General features: G+C 42.5%; 1 protein-coding gene across 1 annotated transcript; it reads left to right on the top strand.

Moving 5' to 3' along the window:
• Positions 1 to 455: 455 nt before the first annotated feature.
• On the top strand, positions 456 to 5,424 carry C2H13orf42 (chromosome 2 C13orf42 homolog). Its single transcript, XM_068395316.1, has 3 exons — positions 456 to 869; positions 4,219 to 4,366; positions 5,183 to 5,424. Exons 1-3 carry the CDS (start codon positions 456 to 458, stop codon positions 5,422 to 5,424), a joined length of 804 nt encoding a protein of 267 aa, XP_068251417.1.
• The last annotated feature ends 7,190 nt before the right edge of the window (positions 5,425 to 12,614 follow it).

Below are 12,614 nucleotides of genomic sequence, written 5' to 3'. Positions count from 1 at the left end.
CACCACGGTCAGCGCCCGGCGGCAGGAGGCGGTGAGGGGGACGCGGGTGTGACACCGCGGAGTGGCACCGCGGGGACACAGAAACGCGGAGGAAACGTGGAAGAGGGGATTTCTACCTCGGTGTTGATGTTTTTTATGTGGAGCGGCAGTCAAATAAAAGGTCAAAGGATGATATTCGACCTCCTGTACTATACTTTAAGCTGAGGAAAGGATAAAGCTATTTAACTGACACAAATGGAATAGAAAACACACTTCTGTGTTGCGATCACGCTCTTCACAATGTATTAGACTGGATGCAATTTTTGCAGCAATAGGTTTTTTTTTTCTTCTCATTACAGTAAGTGGCAAAATTGTCCGTCTGCTGACGACAAGAGTAACAGCTGCTGATTACCAGATCTAGGGTTAAATTAAGGAGCTGAAAGGGGAAAGTTATAAAGAAAAGGAAGTAACACACTATGTTCAAGAAGATCCACTCTATATTTCACCCCAACTCCCACCGAAGAAATGTGACATATGACATCCCTTACTGTAATGGCACAGGTTCTGCGGTGAGATTGATCCGCAGCACTTCTATGTATGTCTTTGGAGATGAGCAGGAAAAAGTTAGTGAATCACTAAAAAAATGCAAAAGTACAACCAGCATCGATTCTTGCTTCCAGCCAAAAGAGGAAGATAGAGACTGGATGTACTCTAAGACTCAGGACTGCTTGAAGTACTTACAGGATCTGTTAGCCTTGAGGAAAAAATATCTTGACAACATCAACAACTTGAAGTCCATGCATATGGTTGCAGATTCCCCAACACCCACAAAATCATCCAAAACTGGAAAGAAGTCATTTCTTCCACTTCCTTCCAAAGAGTCTTCTAAGGTAATTCATAAGAACTTTTGCCATCTGCTTGATCTTACACCATGAAGCAATTACGTGTATGCCCTATGTTGATTTTCTGTTTTATTGGTCTCAGACAGTTGTCTTTTTACTGTTACATCATTAGCAATGCTGATAAATGCCTTAAGATTCTTTCTGAATAGTGTGAAATTAAGTATGAATGACTGGTCCTGGAAAGAAATGGATACGTCTATGTTTGTGTGAAGGGGGAAAAAACAGGAGAACGAAAGAGGTATGAGAGTATGGGAAGTATCTGAAAACATGTTATGAAAGAGTGAGCTGTTCTTTTGATACTCTGACAGGCTATTTAAGTGCCTCAGAATCCTCCACTATGGTTATTTATAGCTGTTAATGACTGACAAGCACAGTAATCCCTAAGTTTACTGGCAGCCTTTTTATTGGCATAAAATTGCTTACACAAAATAATTGTAAATTCATTGAAACAAAGAGGATTTTTTCTGACTGGTCAGTTAGTTTGTCAGTGCCTCGTCTAACATTGGTGCAAGCTCTACTGATAGGCTGTAGGGCATGAGGACTTCTTAAGGGTTCCTTTCTCTGTTAATAAGTTGGCAGGAAATTTTGAGATGGTATAATTCTTCAGCTTTTACTGTAATGACACCACAAAAATAAAACTGAAATATCATCTTTGGTGCAGACTATTTCTATGTATCCTAGAAAGAAAAGCATTGCAAAGCTTCCTCCTGCCTACAGTTTATAGACTGCATGTCTCTAGACAGTTCAGGCGTTAATGTGACTCTGGACTTCATTCAGTGAGGACAAAGGAAAGAATTGCAGCGGGTGGGGTGATCTGCTAGGTAACATGACCACAAACATGTCTTTGACAGCAGACTCACAGGTTACCCAGTGCCATCTTTAAACTAGATACTAATGGGGATGGTGGGAAGAAGAAATGTATGGCTGACTTACTGATTAGGCCAGGTAGACTTTACCAAAAAGTTATTGGCACATTTAGATGTTCTGTCACAGCAGAATGTCAGAACGGCTGAAGTCGAGCTCTGTTGCAGGCATTGCTTAACCAAAGGACAAGGTTCACATGTGTCCTAACATGTTTAGGGTTAGATACCACATTTTTTAATTATACTTTTTGATCTAATACCCATTCAGTCAGTGGGAATTTTTCATTTGGTTTTATTGGTCTTCATGCCATCTTTTTCATGCTTTGAACAGTGACTCTCAGAAGCCAGGAATAATAGTACGAAACAGTACTCAGCCCAGCAGGCTGGAGAAGATAGATTTTATAAAGACATTACTCTTTAGGGCCAGGGAAACATCCAAAGAGAATGACTGCGATATAGGAGAGTGGTCTGGTGGTGCCAGGAGATGAATCTCAACACTATAGATACAGTCTGTGAACTGACTTTGTGCACTGTCACACAAAGATTGGCTTGAGGCAATGGAGATTTACAGCATGCCAGTTCCTTGATGAGCTGAGCAGTGATGTAGCAGAGCAGTACATGACTAACCACCAGCCAGGTGCGAAAAAATGAGTGCAAAAGGGTACTGAAACCACGGACCAGAAGGCTGGGAGATAGATTTTGCACACTTAGGCTTCATGCAGGTTTGTGAATTTCTAAGATTTGCCACTGAAAATACCACTTAAGAAAAATTCCAAAAGCTTAACTTGCCTTTGACAAACAAGTGAATCTCCCACCGGCTGAGGCTGAGTGCTGTCATCTGACTATGGCCAGCTAGCTCTTACGTATGAACAGCCCTGGTACTGGCTGGCACACTATCTCCATGAGCCATCCCCTTAGGAACAGACAGGAACATCAGCAGGATATGCCACCCATATGAGCCATTCTTGCCGACACAAATGGCAGGGTCACAGCCGCACAGCCTTGGCTTAGGAAAAATTAGGGAAAGGTCAAGAAGACTTCTAGAACAGACAGAATACTCTGCTTCCTGACTACAAATGTTATGGTCACAGATTGTAAGGTTTGTTTTATCAACAGGCTTGAATGGTTTTGTCCCTAACTATCTATTTGTGTTAAATTACCTGTCAGTGGAAATTCACTTCTTTCTCCTACCTGCTGCATGATTAATGGGAAGGTACTTTGTCCAGACAACCCTGTCCTCATGGGAGGTTTAATCCAAAGATCCCTGGGGCCTGGACTACAGGCTGACTGTGGATTCAAAATTTGCTAATTGGGTCTAGAGAGAGAGAAGAATAGAGAGGTGTGTCACATGCTGGAAGTACATAGGCATTTCTTTAAAATGTCTTTTAACCATTAAGGGCTTAGTCATAATAGCAGTCACTATTTTCAGTAGATGTGTGGTAGTAGTTATCTTTTAGCACTTGTGAGGATGTCAATCAACCTGTAATGTCAGGAGGGGAATAATCTAGCTCATCTCTCTGCCTCCACAGAATGGGGAGCAAGCTGGTCCTTCAGAGATGTGATACAGCATGTACCTTTCACTTGCATGTTTGAAACCCAAGGTAGTACTTTTCTGACCTGGTATTGCTGCCTGGCAATACACCTAGCTTGGACTGCTAGGGAAAATATACAGCCCTTCATTAGGTGGAGCCTGGCAGGAAGTATTCATCCGATGTGGACCTACAGATTTTCTAACTGGGGCTTTATGACTGCTTCAGCATTTAGAGATAGGCATTTGCTTTTTTTATCAAGACAGGCTCCTAATTTTAAACCCTGTGGCTTTCCTGTGGCAATTATCACAGTGTTGAATGACTCATATTTTAGTGCATGTAGTCCTTTTCCATTTCAAAAAGACTTCAGCAATTTCAACCTGGATTCATTTAGCCTAACCTAGGCTTTTTAATAAGATGCTTAAATTAGTAACCAAGTTACCCCACAATCCCTCAGCAGCTAAAAGAAAGAGCTGCTCCAGAGGGGAATTCAGCCTGCCTAAGGCCTGACTCATCTTCTGAAGGTACTCGAGCCCTGCATTAGTTACAGAAGGAACCCTGCATGACTACATTTCTAATGTGTGTCTCATTAGGTGCCTGCTGCTAGGTAGAATAAATTCAGCCTCAAAGTCCAGCTGTCACTTAACCACTTGACTAAGTGGCCTGATATGGGAATTCTGAGGGATTTTATAACACCTGGTTAGCAGTGCCCAAGTGGAAGATGTTTGGTGTTGACCATGTAACAAGATGGACATTTGTTAGACTGCTGTCCTGCTTTCTTTGATAACTACAAACTGTGGAGTTATCTGGACCTGTGTCCTTTTCTGGCAGCTTGAAGTATGGAATCAAATACAATTTTTGCATCTTCCTTATACAGTTCACTCATTAAGAAGTCATTGTGCTCAACCCTTAGCTAACTCTTTTTTCCCCCTATATGATCAGCAGACATCCATGGAGAGAAGAGGCCCACAGTCCAGTTCAGATGTAAGAGAAGCAATAGCTTTCTTTGACTCAGTTATTGCAGACCTGGATTCAGAGAGATGGCGAAGAGCTCCTGACGTGGATCTGCCAAATGCGGATGTTGATTTTGATGGTGCAGTATAAACCAGCCGAAACATAATTGCTTTTGGTGTGCAGAGGGTAGAGGGAGGAGTGGCATTGTAAGACCACGTTTACTTATTTAATGGACACAGTTTTCCTCCAAGTTTCCTTCTGAAATCCAGGACCATTACAGGCAGTATGTGAAACTACAGCAGTACATTGCTTGTTCCCTGTTGAAAGGTTGCAACTATTTTATGTGTGGCCATTACATGATCAAATGTAGCATGCGTAGTGCTGGAATAGTGCTTGCCTTCTGCCCAAGGCTGAATTCCATCCTTGCTTCTCTACCCCAAGCTGTCTTTGGAGACGAGCTATAAAAAAATATAATTATTTCTTCATCTGGTTTTCATTTTTCTCATTAAGAAATGGCTGGATGTTTTCTCTCCAACTAGCAAAAAAGAAGTCATTTAGAGATTAAGCTAAATAATGGTGTTTCCATCAGAAAGGATGGCAGTGCCCAACTAAATGAAGATGTGCCCATCTGAGCTCATCATCTATCCTGTATAATCAGTGAAGAGAAGCAGTCATTTCTCTCCTTTGTCTTAGGCTAAGGTGGATATCTGGAATTGGTCAGATTAGCTGTGCCCTAAAAGTGTGTATAAAGGGACTAGCTCTGACATATGTATTTACACTGCAGACACTGAAATACTATGTAAGATGAATCCGATCCCAAGCAATATCCTGTAGTGAAACCAGGTTGTTTCTGAGCATTACCTTCAGGAAGGACCCAGCAGGCACCCTGTTCTCTCACTGTGCATGTGAAAATATCACTGGCAAACTGTTAACACCAGATTATCTTCTCTTTCAGTTGCTACCAGCACAAGCGAACACAGTTTACATTCAAACTGGATCCTTCGTGCTCCCCGGAGATACTCACAAGATACTGCCCAAACAGCAAAAGCTGCAAACCAGTCTCAAAGAAACAGCCAGCGGAGAACCACTGGCTCTAGGAAGAGGTTGGAAAGACATCCCATGTACTTGCCCAAAGCTGTGGAAGGGGCATACAGCACTTTAAAATTTAAGCCCAAAACACATAAGAAAGAAAGCTGAACACAGAATATATGAAATAGGGCATGTAAGACTTGCTTCTTTTTTGTTTTTTTTTTTTTACCTCTGACCCAACTCTTACGCTCTAGAAGTGACATGTGCAGTCACTGAAGGTTCTTTGTGTGGGACATATTTTAAGCCATGGCTATTCCAACATTGGACTTATATGAGGGTTTAACTCATTGAGTTCATTGTGCCTAACAATACTGCTTTGTCATTCATCTTGGAGGGAACTCCAACTTGATAAGGCTTTTTTTCTAGTGCTGTTATTGAAAGCAATGATTCAGAGATTGCATGGTGCAGTAATTTTACTTCTGACTCCAGTACTGCAAAGCAATTCAAGCAATTCAGCTAATACATTGGAGCTCTTTGCACCAGTGTTTCCAACTTCAGAGCACTGAAACAGAATTTTCTCCTTTTTTTTTGCATGTGAAAATTTGTATGTGCCATCATTGACTCTGATCTGAGAGTAAACAGCAGCACTGAGGTACAAGCAGACTGTGGTAGAAGCAGAAGAAGCTGCAGTGAAGGAATCAGCATTAGAAACCTGTGTTTTGAGGAACTGCTCCAGTGTGTTTTGAAAGAACAAGCTATCTTGTACTCTGCTTGCTGTTGGGAATGGTTCTGTTCTTGGGTACAACATCAAGGGATTCACTGAATGCAAAAATGTATGAATATAAGCATATAACTTAAAAATGTATGAAAAAGTATACAACTTTTTTCATATAGTTACACCACCTGTTAGTTTTCATCTATTTCAACACCTGGTTGCCAAATCTAGACATCCCAGTGTACACTAGAAAGGCTTAATGTCTTAGAGAAGAACACTTCGTGAATACATTGGAGCAAAGGTTATTCTCAAGGGCAGAAGACAGTTCACAGAAAATCCACTGCATCAGCATTAGATTATACCCAATATTTGGAATTCTGCTACTTCATCATTAAAGACTTTATATTAGGAAGAATGCAGTCTAGCAGTGTTCCTTTTCAGGCTCTTCCATCTTAGAGGTGATATGCCTTCCAGGTGATACTTGGAATTGTTAAGATCCGTACTCTGCCTATTTTACTGATGTACAGCAATGTAAAAATGCATAGAAAGTGACAAGGAGATAGCACCCTGTGGAGATACTAGCCTATGGCCCTTCAGATAGGGCCATACCATTTATATCACAGGCATCAGTCTGAGCCACATCCCCCAGATCATGCTTTGTCTTAAGAATTTGCTGAGATGTTTGGGATCAAGCCTTTGCTTACTCTGTTTTTTTTCATCTGGTGTTCAATTGGTGGTTCACTATGACAGATGGACCATGACAGCACTGGTATGACCAGGTGGTGATTCACTGGTGTTTTCTTATTTCTATGTTCAGTAGATTTTGTGTCCATGGGCTTGGGTAAATTTCCTAACGCACTGGCCATCAAAATAACCCATCTGATATATCATAACCTTCATAAACCTTGTGCCCACCACACAGCACATTTGGCATGTGGTAATTCTTGCTGATTTATGTTCCTAGTCTTTGGGACTGAGTTATTCACAGCATTTCTGCCATGAGGTGGAAGTACCTCTCTCAGATCTCACTGATCTAGGACACTTTCTGTCATGAGATAGGAAAGTGACAAAAAAAACGCATGTTCCTCCATTCAGAGATGGCATCTCCTGTTTGATTGAAGTATTTTGTTTCTTTTTCTAGTGGTGTTCACGAAGGGGAGGGAGGAACTGTTTTGGTAGCACTTTAATTCTGAAGGTGCATTTGTCTAGTCTGCATCCTCTTGAAAATGACCAGTTTAACCAACATCATTGATATATCTTTGTGAAGAGTTTAAATTAAGATCTAGGTTTTGTTTCCCTGCTGTTGGTGCTTCTCACGATTAGTCTGTATTCTCTGTACAGTGTTGCTGCCTTTGCACCTCCCCAGTCCTGTCCTGACTGCCTTGAACTGAACATCATAACTGTTTTTAAAACTGTTCTACCTTTGACATATGATCATTTTAAGGCCACTCAGCCAGGTGGGACAGCCAGAGCGCAGCATGCTCCAAACACCCCTCGTTCCTGACGTGCCTCAAGGCTGCAGCTCTGTGTATGTGTGAGAGAAGGGGGACAGTGCTCAAAACTGCACGTTGTTGATAACTGTGTCACCCTGAAACCCCCCTCCAAGCAGAATCTCATGATGAAGTTGCCGAGGAACATTTTTACTGAGTGTTTGGTCCCCTTTTTGTTACTAGAACCTGCAACATGGATGGATGCTGACAGAATACCTCATCGTCTTTTTGAGTTACTACAACAGAATTAGGCATGTGCATAATTAAAATACTGATGAAAGAAGAAGAAAAGGATTCCAACAGTGTTCTACCCTGGGCTGTGCTTCATGTTCGTAGTGCCAAGGTTTTACTCACTGGAGCAGCTCATCTTTTTGCTGTTGTTTAAAGATGCACTGTGATTTGCAGAACCAGACTGCTTCAGCTTGTTTGACCTTCCCTGTGACTTCTTGTCTGTCCTTGTAAAACGGAGGTATCTCTGGTTACCTGCTGTGACAGGGGGTAAGGGTCCCCCTGCCGTCCAGCACACAGGCTCCAGTGTGAGATATGTGTTTGCTTTCACCAATAAGAGACAGAGAGGGAAAGAAAAGATTTGTAATTTCAATTTGGATTCTGTGATTTTTTTTCCCCTTTTCTTAAACCTCATTTCAAACCTGTTATCATCTTAGGAAATTTTAATTAGATAAGTAAAATAAAGCAGTTTTTCTCTGAGAACACTTTCTACCTCCTATCCCACAAATGTAGGCATCTTCCTTCTTCTACATATTAGCTCTTGAGAGCTCCTCTGGACACGTCTCAACTCCAACAGACCTATGGAGAGAGGCCCTAGCATCTTAGGGCACTCTCTGGGGAGATGGGAACTGAGGGTTCAAGCCCAGAAGCTGGGTGTTGTGCTACCTGTGCTAGAACAGGGCAGCTGAGCAGAAAGGGAGAAGGAGAGAGGAAAGGGAAGCACTTCCATCCCTCGTGTTAACTGCCTCCTCAGAGAATGGTTTAGTGGGAGTGGCAGCACTCTCTGTATTGCCCCGAGACAGACCTAACACCAACTCACTCTAGGCAGCTTTCCACACAGTTTCCAGGAGCAGCTGGTCGCCCTACCAAGGTGCTCCTTGGCTGCTCTGAATTATTCCCCCAAGGCCTTTGGAGGCAGAGCTCTCTGCACTGACACTAAAGGGACTCTGTGTGCCTTGGGTAGGCCCTCTAAGTGACCTTGCTGAAACATGCAGTTACTTTCAGGCATTGCAACGTTCAAATTAAGCACCTGCTGTAGGTGCTCTGACAATGCAAGTCATACAGAAGAATTATTCATGACCAGCAGAGATCTGTATGACCTAGATCCCTTGCAGAGGTTATTAGAGAGATCTTTCGGTCATGTCCCTGGGCCCTGATAATGAAGTGCATCAACTAGGAGCTCTATCGATCAAGGCCACTGTATGCGAGCATTCCCCACAGCACTGACAGACAAAAGGTCTTTCCCAGAGTGCACTGGATTAATAGGCAGGATCTTTAGGAGATCACCTCTTATTTTGTGGTTTCAAATCCAGCTCAGCTGAAGTATTGGGGTATTTCAAGTTCCTTTAGCTAGTGTCATTGCTGAGCACTAGCTCTGATGGGGCTTGGCTATTAATTTCAGTGCTATCACATCCACAGCTGTCCTTGAGAAAGTAAAGACACTGTGTACAAGAACCCAGTAACTGAAGAGAGATGAAGTCTACTGAACAAATCATGTCCTGGGGGATTCAAAATAATTTTGTCCTTTTGTGTTGAGCAACTTGGTGTAATCATGATGCACGTAAGTGAGCTGAAATTGTAAGCACCTTTGGCAGAAACAGATGAAATATAGGCAGCTAATGGAAAGTTGGCAGCTGGACAAGATATGCGCTCTGGTTTGAATCTTCCAGTGCCATAAAGATACTCTGAAGGCAGAAGGTGTCAGCACCACATTAAGTAATGCAGGAAGACCTCCAAGGTAATGCATAGCAAAGATACATAGTTATCTGCTGCTCTGGATTGAATGGGGTGTATGAAAAATATTACATTAGCACCTAGTAGATGTCTTCAAAATTCTCACAGCTGTAGGGTCAGTTTGCAGTTCTGCTTGGGCAAATTCAGGAGAGCATCTGTTCTATTTTCACAGTGGAGCAGGTCCACAAGGAGATGAAAGCAGCAGGAAGCTGGCCGGTCACAGCAGGCTGTGTTTAGGGGGCTTTTACCACCTTATGGGCCTATAGCTCTGAGTCACACCCATGGTAGAGTGGAATCAAGTTGCATCAAGTTAGTGGAACTCTTTACTTATCTTGAGTTTTTAATGGCTAGAAAACCACATTGTTCAGAAAGAATTTTAGGGCAAATCAGAACATATGAGATTTAGACCGGCCTGAGAAGCAGAGGATAGAGTCTGTTACTTGATTAGCAGTAATTTAGTGCATGATATAAACTTTTCTACTAACAGGCTTGTCTTATTAAAAAATTATCGATGTTTTCAAAGGCAAGACCAGGTATCATCACCTGAATGTCTCAGTGATTATGATACCCTGACCCCTTTCGGAAGATGAGGTGACCTATTAGAGAAAATAGGTCCACCCTTTTATTAAAGTGAGACTGAGAAGGGAGCAAGACCTCACCAAGAAGCCTATGGCCACTGCTGGGGAGGCACTGCAAGTGCCGCCGAAGTGAAATGTGAGATCAGGCACAAAACTTTCCTTAGTAAGTGCTGGGGACTGTCACTTAGAACAACAGCTCTTGAAGATTTCTAGAAAGGCAGCTAAAACTGTCCCTTGGCCACACGGTGGCAGTTCATTCCCAGCTATTCTGCAGCCCTCCTGTTTCTCTGATCAGCAAGAGAATTGGGGATGAAAGGGAAAGGGAAGGTTTTTTTCCTGCTTCATCAACAGACGGTCAGTGTGTGTGTGTGTGTGTGTCTTTTATTCACTTCTCGGCTCTGTAATTCACAAGCATTTGTTTGGCAGTTTCCAATTAACATTAGTTCTTTAAATGAGTTTACTCTGCCAGGGAGATGATTTCCTTAGGAAATAAATAACCATGACATCATAGGAGACGCTGAGACCTCAGTAAATCATGTCTTAGATGCTGACCGCTTGCCTCTGACTGTGTCTGGAAACAAATGGACAAACTAATGTCATTGCCAGAAACAATACGCTCTTAGGCACAGAAAATACGAAGACAGATTAAAAATAATAAGCAGAGGATTTGAAGATTCAGAAGTTCAATCTTGAGATAGGCCTGAGCTAAGAGTTTCTGATCTGTTTCTGAAGTTCCTTCCAAGGCCCAGGAGAATCAATATATGAGGTTTCCAGTTTCTTGGGGCCTGTAATGATGTTATTCCAGAATTTGCTAATCCAAGCAGCTCAGTTAGTCAAAAGATAACCAGCTCCTGCATCAGCTGCTCCTGTGTCTTCCAGGGTTATGCTTATATTTAGTGCATGCATGCTAAACTTCTTGACTTTTTTTGCTTTGTTTTATGCCAAAATACTAATTTACAGGGAAAAAAAGGAATACGACTTCACGTTGGTTCTGACTACACATCAGCAATGGGAGCTTTCATTAATTCAGATGGCTCTATGGTCCCAAAGTGTTCAGATTAATGAGGTTCCTGCATTAATAAAGCCCAGGTATAACATCAGTGCTGGGACTGCTCAAATGCAGGCTCTTAGTCTGGGCTTGCTTGTGGTTTGATGTATAACACTGTGTCCTTGTTGACTGGCAAACAGAGTACCATCGTCTCCAGATACTTGTATGGGGAACAGCAAAGGGAGAAGGGGAGTTGATCAACAATAAAATACTCTGTGCTGTTCCTAAGTTAGAGCTAGCTTTAGTATCACTTAACTGTAGAGAACTGATTCATCACATTCTTCCTCTTCAATAGCTTCAGTTTTCCGTTTCCAATATGCAGAATTAATTTTTGCCCCCCTCACCTCAGTGATATAGGTCTTTGCTGTGCCAGGAAAGTGAGCAGTTCAATGGAAGGATTCCAGTGTGAGCAGAGCTGACCCATGATTACAGCTGAATAAACTGAAGTGAATATACTCGGGGCCAGATTTGCAGTCGCCCTGAGTGGGATTTTCAAAAGGCACATAACTAGCATCAGTGGGAGTTAGGTGACTCTGACAATTGCACTGGTGCCTGACTGCTTTTGGAAAAGATGGTCTGGAGCCAAGCTTGAGCAGACACAGCTCCACTTCTAGGAATTAAATTAGACTCACAAGAAGTCCAGAATTAGCCCAGTCTGTCTGCCTCTAAACCTACTAACTCTAGGCCCTCAAGTGGCATTAATTCTGAAAGAAAGAATTGTCCAACACCTTTGTCAGGTTTCTGCAACCCTTGCCACTGTCTTCCTGCAGAGCTGTTGGCAGTTACTGATGCTCCCATGTAACCTGTGCCTGAAGGATTTGTTGATAATGTTCCTAAAAGTGCAATTACTCAGAAAACAGAATTTCTATGAATGCTGTATGAATATGAGAAATGATGCTGCTCTTACATTCATGCAAGTATGTCCAAAGGCTCTTGCAAAAGTACTCCACTGTCAGGGGATGCTTGCACGTGACAACATGGCATTTTCTACAGTCAAGCTGTTATGGCAACATCCCACTACATTTCCTGTTCCTCAGGAGAAGATTTCAGACTTGTACTATCCTGAAGTGAGATATGAAAGATCAGAGTCTAATCTCCCTCACTATGGTAGATCTGGAGCTTGTCTGTTGACTTTAGGGGACTGAAGGGAAACAGAAGGCAAGAAGAAATGAAATAACCTAGGAGATCTCTCTGGATGAAGAGATTATCACAGAATCACAGAATGTTAGGGATTGAAAGGGACCTCGAAAGATCATCTAGTCCAATCCCCCTGCCGGAGCAGGATTGCCTAAACATATCACACAGGAACGCGTCCAGGCGGGTTTTGAATGTCTCCAGAGAAGGAGACTCCACAACCTCTCTGGGCAGCCTGTTCCAGTGTTCGGTCACCCTCACCATAAAGAAGTTTTTCCTCAAATTTATGTGGAACCTCCTGTGTTCCAGCTTGCACCCATTGCCCCCTTGTCCTGTCAAGGGATGTCACTGAGAAGAGCCTGGCTCCATCCTCATGACACTTGCCCTTTACATATTTATAAACATTAATGAGGTCACCCCTCAGTCTCCTC

The sequence above is a fragment of the Nyctibius grandis genome, chromosome 2 (genome assembly GCF_013368605.1).
Source record: "Nyctibius grandis isolate bNycGra1 chromosome 2, bNycGra1.pri, whole genome shotgun sequence".
NCBI lineage: Eukaryota > Metazoa > Chordata > Aves > Nyctibiiformes > Nyctibiidae > Nyctibius > Nyctibius grandis.
This window is presented reverse-complemented; position numbering and strand designations above follow the sequence as displayed.

What these genes read in the sequence shown, in the direction of transcription:
- C2H13orf42 (XM_068395316.1), top strand. Translation starts at nt 456, where the DNA reads ATGTTCAAGAAGATCCACTCTATATTTCACCCCAACTCCCACCGAAGA. An exon ending in CTTCCAAAGAGTCTTCTAAG is followed by an intron (nt 870 to 4,218) that starts GTAATTCATAAG and finishes TATGATCAGCAG; the next exon opens with ACATCCATGGAGAGAAGAGG. An exon ending in TGCGGATGTTGATTTTGATG is followed by an intron (nt 4,367 to 5,182) that starts GTGCAGTATAAA and finishes CTTCTCTTTCAG; the next exon opens with TTGCTACCAGCACAAGCGAA.